The 20,723-nt window shown below is 24.1% G+C and overlaps 1 protein-coding gene and 1 long non-coding RNA gene across 3 annotated transcripts; both read right to left on the bottom strand.

Annotated features, from left to right (window-relative positions):
• Nucleotides 1-1,406: 1,406 nt before the first annotated feature.
• LOC149031489 (uncharacterized) lies at nucleotides 1,407-10,912 on the bottom strand. Its single transcript, XR_016177703.1, has 2 exons — nucleotides 10,179-10,912; nucleotides 1,407-1,697 (listed from the first exon to the last, which is right to left on the bottom strand). It is a non-coding gene; the product is annotated as an uncharacterized LOC149031489 (long non-coding RNA).
• Nucleotides 10,913-18,223: 7,311 nt separating this feature from the next.
• LOC107065821 (transforming growth factor beta regulator 1) lies at nucleotides 18,224-20,428 on the bottom strand. Of its 2 annotated transcripts, XM_015319834.2 has the most exons (6): nucleotides 20,057-20,428; nucleotides 19,801-19,918; nucleotides 19,687-19,743; nucleotides 19,334-19,610; nucleotides 19,039-19,258; nucleotides 18,224-18,662 (listed from the first exon to the last, which is right to left on the bottom strand). In XM_015319834.2, the coding sequence occupies exons 1-6, from the start codon at nucleotides 20,174-20,176 to the stop codon at nucleotides 18,489-18,491; spliced, it is 966 nt and encodes a 321-aa protein (XP_015175320.1). In that variant the 5' UTR covers nucleotides 20,177-20,428; the 3' UTR covers nucleotides 18,224-18,488. The 2 variants fall into 2 exon arrangements, with proteins under 2 accessions (XP_015175320.1, XP_015175319.1); XM_015319833.2 differs by having other exon boundaries at nucleotides 18,225-18,662; nucleotides 19,687-19,918; nucleotides 20,057-20,427.
• Nucleotides 20,429-20,723: the final 295 nt, after the last annotated feature.

A 20,723-nucleotide genomic window follows, 5' to 3' on the forward strand; every position in this document is an offset into this window, starting at 1 on the left:
ACGTCATATTTTGATTCATATGAGTCACAGTAATGCATGATGGTGCACAGTTAGTATAATATAAAATTTTAATAAAATATCCCACCAATAACAAAACATTTGCTTCTCATTTCAGATTATAGAAAAAATTTTCTAAAATTATGCTAACATATTTTGAAATATTCTGTATAAAAAATACATTCGTATTTTATATTCTTTTACTTGTACGTGTATAATACGTGAAAGTAATCAGGATGTTTACCTTTTCATCATTTCCTTGTCTCTCGATCATTTTCGTCTTCTTCTTAAATTTCCGAAGAAAGTATAGTATCTCTATAGTAATGGAAGATAATGATAAAAAATATATATAAAAGGAAAAAATAAAACGTTTAGGTGATTTCGAGACGATCATAAGCCACACCTAAAGAAAAAAAAACCAAAATTATAAGTCTCTTCTACAGCACACATATATATATATTCTGCTTTAGCTTTTGTCAACATGTATCATGTTCGTTTTCTAATCGTCTTTTTCGAACCTGCTAAGTCATCTTTTATCTTTTCTTTTTTATTATTATTATTATTATTGTTATTTCAAAAAGGGTTAGTCTAAAGGGTGCTTTTTAAAAATCCCTTATGATAAATTATATATATCATATATTTATCAAAACATAATGAAATTTAAAATGATTCTAGTAAATGGTAATTATAAATAAAATGTTATTGGAAATTGAATTAAAAAAATTCAGTAAAATGTTTCATAAATAAATTACATAAAAATATAAATTCTAATATTAACAAACTACTATAACATATATTTAAAAAATTATAAATAATATGTTTATTATATTATAAATATATTATATAAAATAAAAAATTAATATAATATAATATATAATTAATATAATATATTAATATGTTATATTTAATATAATACGTATATTAAATATAATAATATTTAAATATAATTAATATATTATATATAAATAATATAATATATTAAAATAATATATATATAAAATATACATTTAAAATAAATAAATATATATTTTTTATAATAATTTTTTATATTATAATATATATAAATATAATATATTAAAATATTATATTTATTATTTTTATTATATTAAAAATTATATTTATTTATACAAAAGAAATAACGAAATTAAAAATGATTCGAACAAATAGTAATTACAAATAAAATATTATTAGAAATGGAATTATAAAAAAAAATTAAATAATAAACTATATGTATATATATATATATATATATATATATATATATATATATATATATATATATATATATATATATATATATTTAAAATTTATAAATTATTAGAAAAATATTATAAATTATTATTAAAGTATTATAAATATTTTAGATATTCTTTATAAAATTTTCTATAAATATATATTAGAATAAATACTGATACTGATACTGATACACTATATTCCATGTCTACCCTCGCGGGTTTCAACATAGCCTCCTTGCTACATACAGTGTCACATATTCCTTATCTTACTTTCTTATAACTACTTATTTCCTATTCTTTTCCCCTCGCTACCCTCTCAAAAGACCTTGCTACCTCACACATCTCCTCTATTATCACTTTCCCTTCCAAAGCCTTCTTCCATCCACCCTCCGGGTCCTCCCTCTGTTGTTCTTCCCATTCCCTGAAGTTCCTTAGAGTCTGCTCATCCATCAACCTCAGGGCCTCCTTATATTAGAATAAATAATAAATTATTATAATATTTGTAATAGAAAATAATTAATATAATTTTATTGAATAACGTAATTAGATAATAAAACGTTAGATATATAATTAATAAAATAATTAAAAAAAAATTGTCACAAGTTAGAATGAAATTCTCTTAGTCAGTCAATGAAATCTTTTAACATACGTAGGTTGTAAACGTAGAACTTACGAGGAAAAAGAAAAATAGTGTGAGAGTGGAGGAAAATAAAAAAAAAAAAAATAAATAAATAAAAAGAGTAAGAAAGAAATACGATTCACGTTTAAAGGAATAATCTATCTATCTTTATCTGAGAATGTTACTTTTTCCTTTTCTATCTTTAAGAAGAATCATCTAACTAAGAACCTGTTTCGCATGATGAAAGAATCCCACTGTTAAACTTCGTCAGCAACAAATAATAATGTATACTACTCTGTTCACGTTAAAGATTATACCATTTCTAAGAATCATCGAGAATCATCATCATCATCATCATCATCATTCGTTTAACGAAGATCATTTCAAGTCTTACGGAAATATTCTTAGAGTCACAACCATGAGCTAACCATGATCGGAAGATTCTTCTTTCAATCATCAATTTATTTGATCTCGTCATACTAAGTTTACCATTAGTAATTTATTTATTGTAGGTTTTATTTTTTTATTTTTTGTTTCAATTATATTTCCAGTATTCAATGTCTCTTTATTTTCTGATGGATTTCAAATTTTATACTTGCAATTAATGTCATAGTAATTCGTTATTATGATTTAATAATTATTTATGAAACATTTTATTTGTATATTATACAGGGTGATTCTTGAAACGGAGGCGGGTAATAACTTTGTTTTAAGTAACAATAGAAAAAAATCATAAAGGAAAAAGTTCAATGGCACAACAAATGTCAACTTTCTATGATCTTACTTTTTTTGAAAATGCATCGATGCACCCGCTAGATGCAGTTGCACTTTTTTTTTAAATAAAACTTTATATTTTTTTTTATACTATTCGATTCCTTTTTTTATTCTGCGTTAAAAAATATTAAATGAAGGTCATCGAAATGTCAATATTTTACGAGATATTTGATGTTTTATATCAGCAATGTATATATATATATATATGCACATAATTATGAAAGTGGTCTAAGTTAAAATAAAAAAAAATGAGTTTATTAGTTATTAAGCAGTACATTATTTTAAACTAAATAAATTCAATGTAATTTTCACGATTATGTTCAAAAATGAATAGTTAGATAATGTTTGTTATTTCAATATTTTATAGAATTCATATAATGTTCAAATATAAATGTTTAAATATTTCGAAACAAGAGATACTTGACTTAGAACCACTTTCATAATTATGGGCACATATATTCGCGTATAATAAATTCTATGATAACATTATTAATAATAATTATTAATAAAAGGATTAAAATATTTAGAAAAATAAATTACTATTACTAATAATTATATATTATATATTATAAATAAAAGATACAAAATATATATTTGAATACAGTAAGTCTGAAAGGAACCAACTCATCGTAACGGCATTTATGAATGATTCATTGTCGCACGATTCACAGTAGATGACCCGAGCCTTGGGTTCGGAAGTAGTATAGTATAGTATAGTATAGTATAGTATAGTATAGTATACCATCAAGCTTGACCGGTTCCGGTCCTTTTCTTACTTTGTTTTTTATTTTTTACTTTTCAAACTTTACGATTCGAGTTTAGATAATTCCTCGTCTCAAGGAATTCGATAATTAATTCTTTTACTTTACTTTCATTTTTCTTTTCTTTTTCATTTTTCCTCGTATGCCAACAATAAATCTTATAATCGTTTTTTAAAGCCAATGATCAGAATCATTCAGATAAATTGCATGGTGTGCATAATGGTGTACGTAGAAAAAGAAAACACCCATATAATAAAAAAATCAATTTAGGTATTACTATGATCAAAAATATTTTTATTTTTATTTTAACGAGATTCGATTAATTATTTTTCTATTAATCGATGTTTTTATTTTTTATTTTTGAATAAAATAAATAATCAATTTATATTAGATAATAATTGTATAATATTATAATAAAAAATATATGTTATATAATATATTATAATAAATAATAAATTATTGTAGTATTTAAACTATGAAATATATTGTATTTTATATATATTATAATAAATAATTACATTTTGTATATTAATTAAATATATATATATAATAATATTATTATTTATTATTTATTGTATATATAATATATTATAATACAATAATATAATTTAATATATATTATTTAATTATAAATTATATATAATGTATTTAATTATAAATAATATAATACAATAATTGTTATGACCAAAAGATTCTTCAATGAAAATTCCTCTGGTCATTGATTGTATGCTCTCGCTCGCTTCGCTTACGTTCCTTAACTAATTTAACTTAACTCCTTTGATTTTGATATATATTCACAGGCTTCCGATAATGGACTGTAAGAATGTCCTTTTTGTACTGGCCCAGCAGGGCGTACTGACTGGGAGTGAGAAGTGGGGAGGCGAGAGGTAGGGGTAACTAGAGGGGCGCTTCGGTAGTTACTAGTAGTTGATCGATGCTCACAATGAGTATCGATCTAGAGTTTTAATCGATGGAGGTGGATGCGCGCGAAATTTGAATACTGCTAATTACCGTATGATCCTTTCGGATCGTACAATAATAATATTATTGTATTAGAATATATTATGCATAATAAATTAATTATTCTAATTATATAACATAATATATAATTATATTTAATAAATAAATAAAAAATTAAAAAATATATTTTACTAATTATAATATAATATTTAAATATAATAAATAAAAAAATGAAATTACAAAAAAAAAAATGAATGATAATAAAAATAAATAAATATATTTGTGCGTGTGTATTTGAATTATCTATTAAATCATTTATATAATTTAATAAAATTCTTAATAATGATAATAGAATTTATACGAATTATTAAAAAAAAAAAAAAAATAACAAAAGAACTAATGATAATCAAAATAAATGAATATATTAATGTATGTGTATTTTAATTATTTATTCAACCATTTATATGATTCAATCAAATTCTGAATAATAATGATGATAGAATTTATGTGAAATATTAAAAAAATAAAATAACAAAGGAATGAGTGATAACAAAAATAATTGTTATATGTTTGTGTCTGTTTATGTGTATCTCTGTGTGTATATATATATATTTTAATGAAATCATTAACACGTTTAGAGATAGATAGAATAACAGGAACAACCTCACAATCGTTGACAGTAAATGACAAGAAGCACGTGCCTTAGGTACGATCAAAGTCTTCAAAAGAGACAAGGGAAATCCGTACACGGAAACGCAACTATATTTTTTTTTTCTCGATGCTGATCACTATACATAAAAATTCGGCCTTTAAGAATTCTAAACATAATAGATCGTAACGCGTTTCGATTATAAATCGCAAAATTTTATTCGTTAAACGTTCGATCGAAAAAACGTATTCCGAAGTTGAATATTTTCTTTTTGTTTTTTTTTTTATTTTTTCTTTTATTTTTACGAATACTTTTCAATATTTTCTTTTACATTTCACACCTTTTTTTCACACCTCAGATCTTAAACAAATATAATATTAAATATATGTATATATTTGAATGTATATTTATCATCATGTATATATATGAAAATATTAATATCATATTATTGATATTATATTATATTAATAATTTTTTTTTTTAATTAAAGTATATTATAATAATTTATATTATTTATATATTATATATTTTTTATTTATATTATTATATCATATATTATTCTATTTATATATTTTTATTTATATATTTATATAATACATTATATATTTTTTTAATTATTATTTAATTTTAAATTATTTACTTTAAATTTAATTTTTTATTTAATTTTAAATACACTTTATTTTTATTTTTTATTTTTATTTATATATATATAAATATATATATTTTTTATAAATAATATTTAAAAGAATTTATAATATTTTTATAATAATTTATAATATATTTTAAGTAATTTATAAATTTTAAATATATACATTTATTTAATTAGTATGTTATTAATTTCAATACATTTTAATTATATTTACTGACAATATTTTGTTCGATATTATTATATATATATAAATAGAAATAAAAAATAAAAATAAAGTGTATTTAAAATTAAATAAAAAATTAAATTTAAAGTAAATAATTTAATAAAATTCTATTATTATATATATATATTAATAGAATATATTATATAATTAGAATATATATATTATTAGAATTAATATATATATATTAGAGTTTTATTAAAATATAATTATAATTTATATTTTTAATAATTATTTCTACGTAATTATACTTGTATATATTAGATTATGTTACTTTTAATATTATATATTAGGTTATGTTACTTTTAATCGTATATATATATTTTTATTTAAATAATTTTAATTACACACACATAAACATGTATATATGTATAGTATTATCAAATATAAGTTTATATTGAAATTTTGGAAAGAAATTTTTATTGATCTTATTAATTCACACTAAAAAACATTATTTTCTATTCAGCCTTGAAAGTAAGCATTGGTAATCAGGAAATACAATAGAAGTTCTTCTCTTTTTAACCTTGCGTATAATTAAGATGGTACTCTCTACCCCACACCCCCTCCTCCTTCTCCCTTATAATATATGTATAGTCATTTATTTATTGTTAAACAGAGTCCTTCTATTACATTCGTCAAAGTAAAATGATCGAAACTTCATGCGAAGTTTATCTTAAGATTATTTCGAGGTTGTTGTGTCGTGCATCACGAACTACTTCATCTTTTATTCACGTATCTATGTGTATGTGTATGCTTATGTATGTGTATGTGTATGTGTATGTTTATGTGTGTGTGAGTGAGTGTGAAGGTGTTAACGAAAAATTAAATATTAAAAAGAAAAAAGATTTTGTTGTAATCAAAATATTCCAGAAATTTTGTAAAACAAATAAAATATATTACTCATTGAATTTTCATGATAAATAATTAGAATTTAAAGAGAAATGAATTAAAATGACTATTATACGTAACACGTAAGTATATAATCGCATAAATCATTCGTATGCGTAAGTAAATACATTGAGAAGCTATTATTAAGACCAATTATCCTTCGGATCCAATCACCCAAGAATTTTTTTTTATCCCAAGTCGTGTATTAGAATTTCCAAGCGTATCATTTGAGGTTAGAATATACTAATTGTTTTATTTTGTATATTTTTCAAATACTATTACTTCTTTCTTCCGTAAGTTAATATCAGTTTGTTTATATGGATTCTACATTTGAATAATATAATATTATAATTAATAATATAATACATTTGACGCGTTTAAAATTAATATATATTAAAAATTATGTATGTACATAATATATACATATTATTATTACATAATATATGTATATGTACATGTGTGTTTTATTTTATTTATCATTTACGTGAAAACATATTTTTTATAAATTTTTGTATATATAAAATTAATATTAATTTAATATTAATAAATAGATTAAATTATTTTACATAATATATTAAATTATATTATTAATTATATATTATTTTTTATTATTTATACATTTTACTATTTATTATTAAATTTTATTATCATTATAGAAGTTTATTTTTCAGGTATACCCCTTTAAGGTGTTTACCCCGAAGGCCCCCCCTACATGAATTTTATTATTATTATTAAATATATATATTATTTTTATAAATATATTAAATTAACATTAATATTATTTATTAATATTATAAATAATATTTATTAATATTATTTTTTATTAAATATAATATTTTTTTTATGTATTTTTTTATTTAATTATTTTTTAACAATTATTAAAAAATAAATATTATAATAAAAAAATAAATTAATTAATTTAATTATACTTAATTATTTAATATTATATTATATAATATTAATAATATTTATTTAATAATATTATTTATTAATATTATATTTATAAATATAATTAATAAAATAAATACTATTATATATGCAATTTTTTTGTTTTTTAATAGAAATATTTAATTCATTTTATTTAACGTTCATTGGTCAATGAATTATGGTATCTGTGTGTTATATATAATAATGCAAGTATACTTAATACAAATACAAGAATTACGTCTTTCATAGGAGGAATTTCCATGAGTTACGTTCAACAGTGACTGCAACCACTGATTTTGTCATATATTTTATGAAACATTCATTTATCCAATTGTAACAGATCAGATTTCCCGTTAGCAAGACTTTTTTTTCTACTCTTACTTTCCTTGGTATAAAGAAGAAAATGTGCAACGAATTAGATTTCTAAATAAGATAAATTACAACAAAATTCGTATCATTCGTTTAAAGTTGAATTCTAACTGGAAACATTTCCTTTGACAAACGTTTTCCATTTAACACGTTGTTCAACACGTTCAAGGCTAATCTCGGAAAATCCCAACGACGTCCAATGATGACCATGATTATGATGATGATGATGATGATGATGATAATGGTGATCACAGGGAAAAGAAAAAAAAAATAAATTAGAAAATATTCCATGAAAAAATTGTTATTTGTTGCAAAGTATTTATTATTGAACAATCATTTTTTCACATATATCTTATATTAATAAAATCAAATATAATAAAATATAATAAATTAAAATAAAATAAAATTAAATTAAATAAAATTAAATAAAATTAAATAAAATTAAATAAAATTAAATTAAATCAAAAATAATAAAATATAATATAATGAAATATAATAAAGTAAAATAAAATAAAATAAAATAAAATAAAATAAAATAAAATAAAATAAAATAAAATAAAATAAAATAAAATAAAATATAATAATGATATTTAATAAAAATATCGAAATTACAAGAAGAGAGGGAAGAAAATAAAAAATTGTATCGATGCAACAACAGCGAGTTTCTAATTTAGAATAAAATAATTAGATTACGTCACAAAGTTAAATTATAACTGTAAAATGGTGTCGTGAATCGACGCGGGTGATTAGGTGTGAAAAGTATTGTATTATTACATGGACTATCGCACTCTGATCGAAATCTCACTTTCTTGGATTTGTGATTGACGCAATTTTTTTCCCCTTTTTTTTTTTTTATTTCATTAAAACAACGACGGATTTGCTTCGTCAGATTTCATTCCACGTTAATTTTTCATCAACTTAACGTTACTGCAATATACGCAAAAAGACATAATAAAACACTACATATATATATAAATATATATGTTTCTCTTTTTGTTTAATTTTTTTTTAATGGCAAACGTTGACCATCAAAGTTCTTAGAATTTGTATAAGATTTACAATAATTAACACTTTTATTTTATTCCAATTAAAACGATCACGCGTTGTTCGTTTATTCCTATTTCATATTAACACGTTGAGCGCCACGACAGTCATCGGTGACTGACACTAGACTTCCGTTTATTTTGAAAGTAATCTAACTCCATTTGTCACGTATTATTTTTCAGTTGCACATGGTTATTGTACAACTTCATATTATGCATCAATAAAGCATTTGAGGTTGCTTATATTTCGAGTAAATATGATAATACTTTATGGTAAATAAAATGAGACAAGAAGATTTTGTATTAACAAAATTATTAGAAGACGCAATTTTTCAAAGGGTCAAGAATTCTGATGAAGAATCAATAAATTGATTAAAAATATGTTGGATGCGTTTTGTCAGAAATGAACCTTATCAAATTTTCTATAAGACATCAATGAATGAAAATGGAAATTTGAAAGTTCTGAATTTATTACCACGTCGAGGTTGACCAAGAAAATTCGAAAATATTGCATTGACACCACTATATAAAAATATCAGACAAATTACAACAGCAAAATTCAAGGACATAATTGACCTATTACGATATATACTACCGGAATATCATGATTTCTTCAAATCCCTTTCACATACACAACATGTAGATGAGTAGTAAATTGTTTTGTAGATTATGTTAATAATTTTGTAGGTTATGTAGTTAAAAAATGTTTTCAATTGCATAAATTATGTTTCTGAAGTGTTTTAAGGATATGTTAAATAAATTGAATATTGTTTTTTTTTTAATTTGAAGCATTTTAAATTATGTTGAATGGAGTTGGGTCCTTTCGAAATTTTATAACAAATCAGATTGTTAATTTTAAAAGTGGCCTAACTCCATTCGTGGCTAGAAAACGCATATAATTGTCACTAATTTAATAGGAACTGTAAATTTAATACCTTTAGATACATTTAAGCATTATAACTCGGTAGTATATTTTTAATTGCATTGAAACGCAAACCCTTCAATATCTCGATTCAAACATAAATGGAGTTAGGCCACTTTTAAAATAAACAACTCAATTACTTCTCAAAAGTATTCAATAATTTACTATTTTCTGTTTTAAATTTCCAATTGTTCTTCTTGTACCATTACATATTTATCTTGTTCCCTGATGTTTTACATTCGTCTTATTTTTCTTTGCCTGGTTTTTTGAAGGTTTCATTTGTACAGCGTGTGATCTGCACACATGATTTTAATAAATGTTAATTTAAATTTAGATTAATTATTCTTTAACACTCGATACATTATTTAAATTTAATTTGATCTAATAACGAATATTATTAAATTAATACTTCGAAGTATTTTAATTAAATAAAAGAAAACTCGAGTTTTGTTGTTAACAGTATCAAGAAACGAATCGTACTGACGATACTGATCGATACTGAATATAAATTTGTATTACTTTCTTTGCAACGTGTTTATGTTTACATATTTTAAACGTGAATATCTCCGTCAGTGTTTACAATTTATATTTTTTTGTTTTCTTCAACGAAGCATATGGTTTTTTTATTGAGAAGTACGTGAATTATGTATTTACGTACCCGTGTATTACGTGTGTATGTTTGTGTATGTGTACGTGTACCCATTTGTTTACTTTTCGTTAACACGTGTTTGCTTAAAATATTCTATAAACGTAATATTTTAAAATAAATAAAAATATTTCTTATAAATTGTCTTTGACCCAATTTTATATCGATCTAATAAAATTATTATTATTATTATTATTATTATTATTATTATAAATATTATTTTAATATATAACATTTTATAATTGTATTTAAAGTTAATATCCAATTGTTATATATATGACACATATATTCGTTCGTAATAATTAAAATAAATAAAAATTAATGTTCGTAAAAATAATTAAAATAATAAAAATAAAAATATAAAGAAATAATTAAAATTACCATTTTTAGTAATTAATAAATTAAAATATTTATTAATTATATATTATATATTATATATTATATATATGTAATTATATTCACAATACTAGGGGTGCCCCGCCACGCGTTGCTGTGGCTTACAATCAGTCCGATATACATGTCGTTAAGTCAACGAATTACCTTATACCGCCATCTGTTAGAATCTTATCGAACTAACAGAGATAATCATGACTCTTTGTTAATAAACAAATAATTCGCAATAAAATAATATTGCGATTATAAATTGAGATATAAATTATCCTATCTTTCAAGTTGGATGAAACTGCACACAGTGAGCAAAATTTGATTAAAATAGGTTTAGTAGTTTAGGAGTCCATTGCGGACAAACAACGTGACACGTAATTTATATATATTAAGATATATTAATGTATTAATATTTAATTAATATTATTAATATTAATTAATAATATTATATAATATATAATATATTATTTTTTATTACTCATGCGATAAAAGTAGAATATTTTAATATCCATAGCGGGTTAAAACAGGGGGACGCATTGTCACCCCTTTTGTTCAATTTAGTACTGGAATTCGCTGTCAAAGAACTGCAGAAAAGTAAAGATGGTCTACAGTTGAACGGGACAACATAATTGTTGACATACGCGGATGATATTGCTTTGTTAGGGAACAATGAATAGACATTAATTAATAACGCAAAAATATTAATAGATAATGCTAAAGATCTGGGACTGCAAATAAGTACGGAAAAAACCAAATATATGGTAACCGATAGAGTTCAGAATAGGCCTAGTACTGGAACTTTGGTCGTCCAGGATAAAACTTTTGAGCGGGTCAGCAACTTTAGGTATATTTAGGATCAATCATAAACCAGACAAACGAAATTAACGAAGAACTTGAGAAAAAAATCAATCTAGGCAACTCATGTTTTTATTCGGTTAACAAATTACTCAGCTCGCGGTTGCTGTCTAGGCGATTAAAAAGCAGAATATACAGGACAATCATCCTGCCGGTAGTCCTATATATTAGCAAAACGTGGTCACTTAAGTTACAGGACGAAAAGAAATTTAGGGTTTTCGAAAACAAAGTTCTTCGTAAAATCTTCGGTGTAAAACGCGTTGAGGAAACGGGCGAATGGAGAAAACTCCATAACGTTGAAGTACATCGATTGTACAACAAACCAGACATTATCAACGTCGTAAAATCATGCCGATTAAGACGGGCTGGTCACGTGGCACGGTGCATGGGGGAGGATTGAATGTCGCACAAAATATTGGTCGGTATACCAAACGGGAAAAGACCACTAGGTAGACCGAGACGTAGATGGGAGGATAATATTAGAAGAGACCTGAAAGAAATAGGATATGAAGACCGCGAATGGAAGGATCGCGCTTAGGGACGGGAACAATGGCGGGATTTGGTATTTGCGGCAATCAACTTTCGAGTTCCTAATGCCAGTTAATAAGAATAATAATAATAATGCAGGAAAAGTACTATTTTTGCGGTCGACACACAACTAAAACAACACGACCAAAATATGAATCAGCATACCGAAAATTTATGTTGTGGCGAACAACAAAACGGATTACAAGTCTATCGGATGCAGTTTTTTTAACGTATTTTAGTGAACTTTCCGAAACCCTCTTGCCGTCAAATTTATGGGCGAGGTATTCAATGTTGTGAAGCATGGTTGATATTAAGCACAACCTCAATATATTTAATTATTCAAGATTAATTGCTCTTTTAAAGCAGATTTTTTAACTTTTTCAGTATTGTTTTGTGGAGTGGGGTGGGGCTCCGCCCCTGGGCCCCGCAGGGGCTCAGCCCCTGGACCCCAATTATGTACCAAATATGTCCCTGCATTCGTAATAAAAAATATTATGTGCAACTCGTGTGAAGTTGTCGATTGCCCACTCGCTTCGCTCGTGCGCTCAACTTCGCTCTCGTGGGCAATCGACAACTTTTCGCACTAGTTGCACAATATACTAATATATTATAATTAATAAATAATAATTATAATATTATTAACATTAATTAATATATTATATATTTAATTAATATATTTAATAAATACTACAAAAAATTGTGTATTTTTCATACTAAAAATTTGTATTGGTTCAAATATTTTTATAATTATTTATTAAAATATTTTTATTTTTTTAATGTTTGTTTTTTTTTCTTTTTTTTAAATGATAGTTTTGTAATGATAATCGTTCAATCGGACTACCGTTTTGATGTAAGAAAAAGAAAGAAAAAAGAAAAAAGAATTAAATATGCAGTAGACGGTTTCTGTATTAACGTTGTTGAATTATTCAAATGATTTCCCAGGTACAACAAGGTCGTTCTCGAACTGAATCCCTTTTTGATAAAAAGAGAAAAAAGATAAATTTAACAAGTAGAAAAGAATATATGTTCATCTCTTGGTAAAGTTTTTCGTACGTAACGTTAAACGCGTTGTAACTCGTAAACCTTGATCGTTCTTAGAAATCATTTGATTAATACAATTTATTTCTTGTACTAATCAAAATTTAAAATTCTACTTAAATTTACTTGAATAACTTTGAATTACGTATTTGAAAACATATAAAAAAAAAGAAAAATGAAGAACATGAGAAATGATCGATTAAATTAAGTTGGACATTTTTCACACATGCTGCAAAGTTTATCAAAAGTTTCTAAATGATTTAAATAATTAATTAATTAATTAATTAAGTTGATATTAATTTTGTATTTCTAAAAATGTTGCAAGGTATGTAATTTAATAATATTGTAAAAAATAAAATAAACTAAATATAATAAATTGTAATTATCATTAAATTATTATTTGAATTTGATCATCAACGTTTACGTTGCACTTCTAACGTTGATCAAACCAAAACAAAGAATATAAAAAAAAAAGTCATCGAAAAAGAAACAACAAAGATTGATACTTTTGAAAGTGCAAGCTGAAAGAACGATCACCCTTTGACAAAATGAAAGATAAGACTTTGTTATGTCCTCTCCGGCATAAATATACATTCGAATGGCACGCATTTGAAGGAACATAAATTCCATGTTGGAATGCAATTCAATCCTATCGTTTCTATTATATTTGTTTTTTACAATAAATTTTTTTTTTTAACACTAAACATTTTCTATTTGAAATATTTCGAACAATATTTACATTACAATGATATATATTTTTTCATTTGTATTAAGTAAATATAAATAATTAAATTTACCACACACCCACACACATGATTCACAAATATTTTATCTGTGTACAATAAAATTTAGAAAATTTGATATTTTAATTAATAATAATTAATTTAATATTTTAATTTTTTTTATTTTATATTTTAATTGAATTGAATTGAATTGAATTGAATTTAATTTAATTTAATATTTTAATTAATAATAATTAATTTAATATTTTAATTTTTTTATTTAATATTTTAATTTAATTTAATTTAATATTTTAATAAAATATCAAATAAAAATATAAAATTTGTTTTTTTTTAATTAATTAATGAATTGAAACATTTTGAACAATTAAATTACAATTATATATTTTTTTTCATTTGTATTAAGTAAATATAAATAATTAAATTTACCACACACACACACACACACATATGATTCACAAATATTTTATTTATTAAGCATTTAGAAAATTAATATTTTAATTTATTTGTTTTTTTTTTTTTTAGGTTATGAATGATTCAAGTATTTTCAGTAAAAAATGTATAATAAGAAACAATGGTAATTCAGTTAAATATTTATTATAGAGAAGATTAATCGTGAGAATACGAAAATGGGAACCTTCGCCTTGCTTGCGTGTACGGTGCGCTAATTTCGGAGCACCCAGTATATATCCCTCAGTATTTATCATTTACGAATGCAGAAGAAGCCACTGACGAGAACAACGATCGGTGCTGGTGGCCATGGATAAGTTCACTGATCCCATGTCGTACGAGAAACCAACAACACATGCTCCTGCTGCTGCTGCTGCTGATGATGATGATGGTGTTGGTACTGTTGATAATTTCTGTCACTTTGTCACTGTTTAGTGTCATAAAAACATTCCAAAAAAAAAGAACACAAAAGTAACATACAGTTTGTTCGAACCTGATAAATTGTTAATTAATTAACATTAAATATTATAATCATTGTTATTTTATACTCAAATATTAGTTTGCTAGGTCAAACAAATTGTTAACAATTTTTTTTTCTCAATTAAAATACATAAACGTTGGTTGGATATTATTTTGTTATAAAATAATCTTCTTTTGTTTAATTTTGGGAATGTGTCAAAATATTCAATTACTTAATTGTCAACCCAATAGAATGTGTCAAAATATTGGGTTGACAATTAAGTAATTGAATATTTTTCAAGGAAAATGATTGGTGAAATCCTCAATTACTTTGTTGTCAAACCCAATAATACAAATGCAGGAATTATTGTACAAATGTTGAATATATTGTATCACCTTGTATAATATATTAATTTTGGTTTTGTATTAATAGTATGTTTGATAAACCTGGTAATAATTAATTCCCATTAAATATTATAATCATTGTTATTGTATACTCAAATATTAGCTTTCAAAGTCAAACAAATTGTTAACCATCTTTTTTTTCTCAATTAAAATACATAAACGTTGGTTGGATATTATTTTGTTATAAAATAGTCTTCTTTCGTTTAATTTTGGGAATGTGTTTTTAGAATGTATCAAAATATTGGATTGACAATTAAGTAATTGCAGATATTTCAAAATAAGTGATTGGTGAAATTTGCAATTACTTTGTTGTCAATCCAAGAATACAAATGGAATTATTGTACAAATGTAGAATATATTGTATCACCTTGTATAATACATTAATTTTGGTTTTGTATTAATAGTATGTAGGATAAAAAACTAAAAAGAAAGAGTATGTTGTATTACTTTTGAAGAATCAAGTGCATCAAGTGCAAGTCATTTGATCATCTTGTATAATATATTAATTTTGGTTTTGTATTATGGGGACCGAAAAGTAATGTTGTTTGTACAAATGTGCAATTTTCGATATTTTTATCCAAAACCAATTAATTTTTATCAATTTATTATTAAAAATTTTGCACACACCACATGGAAAAAGGTTTTTGATAACAAGGGTAGGTGATTATATTATTGATTAAAAATAAAAACTTGTTAGAACAAAATTTAATACTTACGTATTAACGCCACCGCAGCAAAATTCCGCTAATGCACCAATTTACACCTTAAATTGTTGCGACATATCATAGAATAAAAAAATGGGCCGATATAGAATTTAGCATAGATTCAAAACAGTCTCTATTTTCTTTCACTTGATGCTGTCGCCATAACCCTGACGAAACCCTGACGAAACCCTGACGGTTGCTGTGTGCAAACAACAAGGTTATTGTATGCGAACAACAAGATTGCTCTTTATTGGCGCATTAGCGAAATTTTTGCTGCGGTGGCGTTAATCTGTAAGTACCCAAAATTTATACGTTTGAATTTAAAGTTAGAAAGCGACATTACTATCCGGTCCACCTAATATTAATAGTATGTTTGATAGAAAACTAAGAAGAAAGAGTATATTGTATTACGTTTTAAATATTATCAAGTGCATCAAGTGCATCACGTGCATCAAGTGCAAGTCATTGACAATGATAAATTACTTTCCAAATTTGATATATATATATAACGTTACATTGTCATTGATCGTGACACATAGGGAAGAGTAGTAGTCAGTTACTTAAAAATATAAATGCAGTAAAATGATTGGGTACAATGTACTCTTGGTGTACACATTGAGACGACAAAAAAGAAAAATAACCATGAAGAAGACAGAAAGGGGGAAAAATTTGAAAAATTTCAATGCAAGCACTCGAATAAAACCAAAACGAAGAAGATGAAGAAGAATATACTAAAATAAATGTTAAATACTAAAGATTTTTTAATAGAAAATGCTAATGTTGTTTCAACATTACTTATTGGTCAGCTCAATATCTGTCTATTCTGCATGTGTATGTGTATGAGAATGAGAGAATGAGTGTGTATGAGAGAGAAAGAAAAGAAACAACACAAAACTTCGGGTTGTCGTACTATTCATACTTTTTCTTGTTCATTTTTATCTTTTGCTTTCTCGGTTGCATTTCCGAGGACAATAAGGACCTTGAAATCCTTCGGCTAGTAGTGTCACCAACATATTTTAGTATGGGTCATCCCCCATTATATTTAAATTGAACGAGTATTATTAATCATATACCTAAGACTCACACAGGTGGTGGTTTTTGTTTAATTTAGAAAAAAATTATCCAAATATTTCATCATTTTTGAAATTGTATATATGAAAAAAAAAAAAAATAATAAAAAACTAAAACATTATTAATGAAATATTAGTTTGTTTTTCTTATAATAAACTTCTATATTTCTTATTATATGTATAATTATATTAATAAGTTGAACAAATTAATAATTTAATTTTTTTCATAGGGACTCTTCTGAAATTTCGTAAAAGAAAAAGAGATTAAAAGAATATTAATAATTAAAATCTAAGTAAAAAAGAAGAACACTTTATTATCAAGAAAAAACATATTGCATTATTCATTAAAATCATGAGAAATCCTATTATTAAATTATTAAATCATGGTATTAAATCATGAGAATCCTATTTATCGACAGTTTTTAAAATTATGGCACCATCTACTGGTAAAATGGATTACTAATTACGAGGTGGTTATTTAGAACCCTATGAGAAAAAATATATACTTGCCTATTTATGTCCTAATGATAATTCTTCGATGGTAAGTTACTATCAGGTCTGAAATAAATTTACCAACGCATTTAACGACATCTATGAGAAAAAAATATACTTTCCTTTGTGTCCTGATGGTAATTCTCAGATGGTAAGTTGGATCTAAAATAAAAACATTAAATAATTTAGATGATTAATATATTTTTCTTTTTGTTACAAATGATCATCGTTAGATTTAACATCAAACCTTTTTTTTTATTTGATTACCTGAAATTGTTACATTTTAAAATACATGTATAAATATATTTCTGAACACACATTTTAATAGATTAATGAAAATATCATTTTCAAGTCATGATTTTATATGTGTTTATAAATTACATTTATATTTTTAATAATTAAATAATTGTTTATTTGATAATTGAAATAATCATTTTAGATAGAGAATAGTTTTTATTACGAATAAAAGATATAAGAATATACAGAATTTACAATATAGAATATTATACAGATTAAATATAATGATACATCTTTTTAGTATTTTATGTAGTTAAATTTTGTTATTAAATATAAAAAGATGTTTGTCCAAGAAAATAATATTTTTATAGTTCTGTGGGTTTCAATTTGAATGTAAATAAAAATATACCTGATTATCAAAAGAATAATTATAATGAATTAGTTTTATTTTAGAATGAGAGTGAATCTCATGAAAGTAAATCTTGTAAAGCTAAAAGTTCGTGTTCCGAAGGTTCTTCTTTAATTCTGTAAGAATTTGATAGTGCGTAATGTTTATGAAGAGCTGAGAATCCTAATCCTGGATCTACCTCTTCTTCTATCATAGGACTAGTACCTCTTTCCATAACATGATTTTTACCTACCTACAAAAATTTAATATATAATTTAGTATATCATTTTTATACTTGGTTATAATTATTAGGTCGTTCCAAAAGTTTTTTCTTTTTTTTTTTTTTTTTAGTAATTCTACAGACACAATATTTTTTAGGTTGAACAATTTATAGGAACAATATATATTTTAGGTTGAACAATATATATTATTATTTATATTAATATTTATATAATTATATATAAATATTAATTATAAAGTATAGAAAAAGGTAAAATAGAATAGAATTAATATTATTTAGTAAAATAAACTAAAATACAAAAACAAGTATATTACGCATGCAATATTGTTTAACTTATTATAAAAAAAAAGGAAGAAATTTTCAGAACAACCTAATATGATTTACATACTTCAAAACGTTGTTGTTTATATGTTATAAGTTTACGAGTTCCTGGAGAACTTTGTATAAGGTTTTGAATAGTAGGATGAGAAACACCAAAGAAATCAGCACCTCTTGGTGTTATAGAACGAAGGGCAGGATTAATGGCTATTAATAATCTCGAATGACATTCATCCGGAGTAGATCCCACTAATGCTTGGTCAAGATCATTGTCGGAGACTATTTCAAATCTATTAAATACAAATAAGTTACTTTTTTATATCGTAGAATAAAATGTTGAATAGAATGAATATGAGTTGTTTTACCTAGGTTTTAATCCTCCATCCAAAATCTTGCAAGTGTATAAACTTTTTGCTCTTACATCACGTAAACTAGCATATATTCTTGTACTACAATATCCAACTGGAAAAATAAGATCTTCCGTATGATATGCAATTCTATCCGTAACAATCTCACCGAGAGAATATACTGTCAGATCGCCTAACGAAATAGGAAATATAGGCCTTCCGTTTATATCTAAAGGTATTAAATTAACCATTCTTCTTGCTGTTTTATTATATCGTTTAGGCTTGACTTTAGTTTCTGTAAATAAAATATTATATTAAAATCATTTGAAAGAAATAATATAATCATAATCTACATTGATAGCCTTTTATACCCGATGCATCCATTGAGATTCTCTTCTTTACCGTCTTCTTAGGTGTAGAAGAACATTCTGAATTGAAAGAAGGGCAATTAAGGTTATTTGATTGAGATCGTGCCATCATTGTACCTGGGTCTGTTTCTCCATGTTGTTGATTTAATTTGCGTAGGAGAAAAAGTTTCTCTTCTCTCATAAGCATTAGATTCTCCTGCATTTGTGCCACTTGATCACATAACGCTGCATTTTCCTAAAATCATGAGTTAACATAAATGTTTTTTCTATTAATAAATAAATTTAGAATAATCGTTTATATTTAACAGATATATACTAAAAGAAAAGAAAAATCTTTTAAGTTTAATATGTAACAAATAGAATCTCAACTTACAAAAACTGTATCCTTCACTATTCTTTTTAATTTTCTATATTTCTTTTTGTACTTCAAATTTTGTTGCATTTCAGTATTCTTATGATAGTCATTGTAATAATTGTCATAAACTTGTGACATTTTAAATATATTTTAAAATAATCTAACAATAATCGATTGAAGCAAATAAATTTGTTTGTTTTGACAACTTATAGGTTAGATTCTGTGACAGATACTAAACACTTATTTAGTTACAATCACATTCAACTTAGAACAAAATAAAATTTAAATATTGTTCTATCTTAATTAATTAAAAAATCATTTCGATAAAGATATGAAATAAATATTAAAATATTTCCGTGATATGTACTAATCGATTATATTATTTTTGGTTTATTTGTTGATTGGCTGACCGTGCACGAATATCAACCAATAAGAAGGCTCCTTGTGCATTGGCCCTAACAGATGATGGCGCGTTTTTTGAATGAGCTATGTGAGCATTTGAATGAGTTATGTGATTTTAACAAATATAATAAAAGAAAATTCAAACAATTGACTCGTGATATTTAAAAACAAATTAACATCATGTTATCTTTTTAAATTTCTTTTACATTAGGAACGAATTTCTAAAGTACAGTTTCTTAATGTTTTTTTAATTTTCGATAGTTTTCTTTACCCGAACACATAC

This window comes from Polistes dominula, unplaced genomic scaffold (assembly GCF_049000335.1).
Source record: "Polistes dominula isolate Pdom_NZ unplaced genomic scaffold, Pdom_raw_medaka contig_19, whole genome shotgun sequence".
NCBI lineage: Eukaryota > Metazoa > Arthropoda > Insecta > Hymenoptera > Vespidae > Polistes > Polistes dominula.

What these genes read in the sequence shown, in the direction of transcription:
- LOC107065821 (XM_015319833.2), bottom strand. Translation starts at nt 20,176, where the DNA reads ATGTCACAAGTTTATGACAATTATTACAATGACTATCATAAGAATACT. An exon ending in AATCTCAATGGATGCATCGG is followed by an intron (nt 19,611 to 19,686) that starts GTATAAAAGGCT and finishes TTTTATTTACAG; the next exon opens with AAACTAAAGTCAAGCCTAAA. An exon ending in GATGGAGGATTAAAACCTAG is followed by an intron (nt 19,259 to 19,333) that starts GTAAAACAACTC and finishes TGTATTTAATAG; the next exon opens with ATTTGAAATAGTCTCCGACA.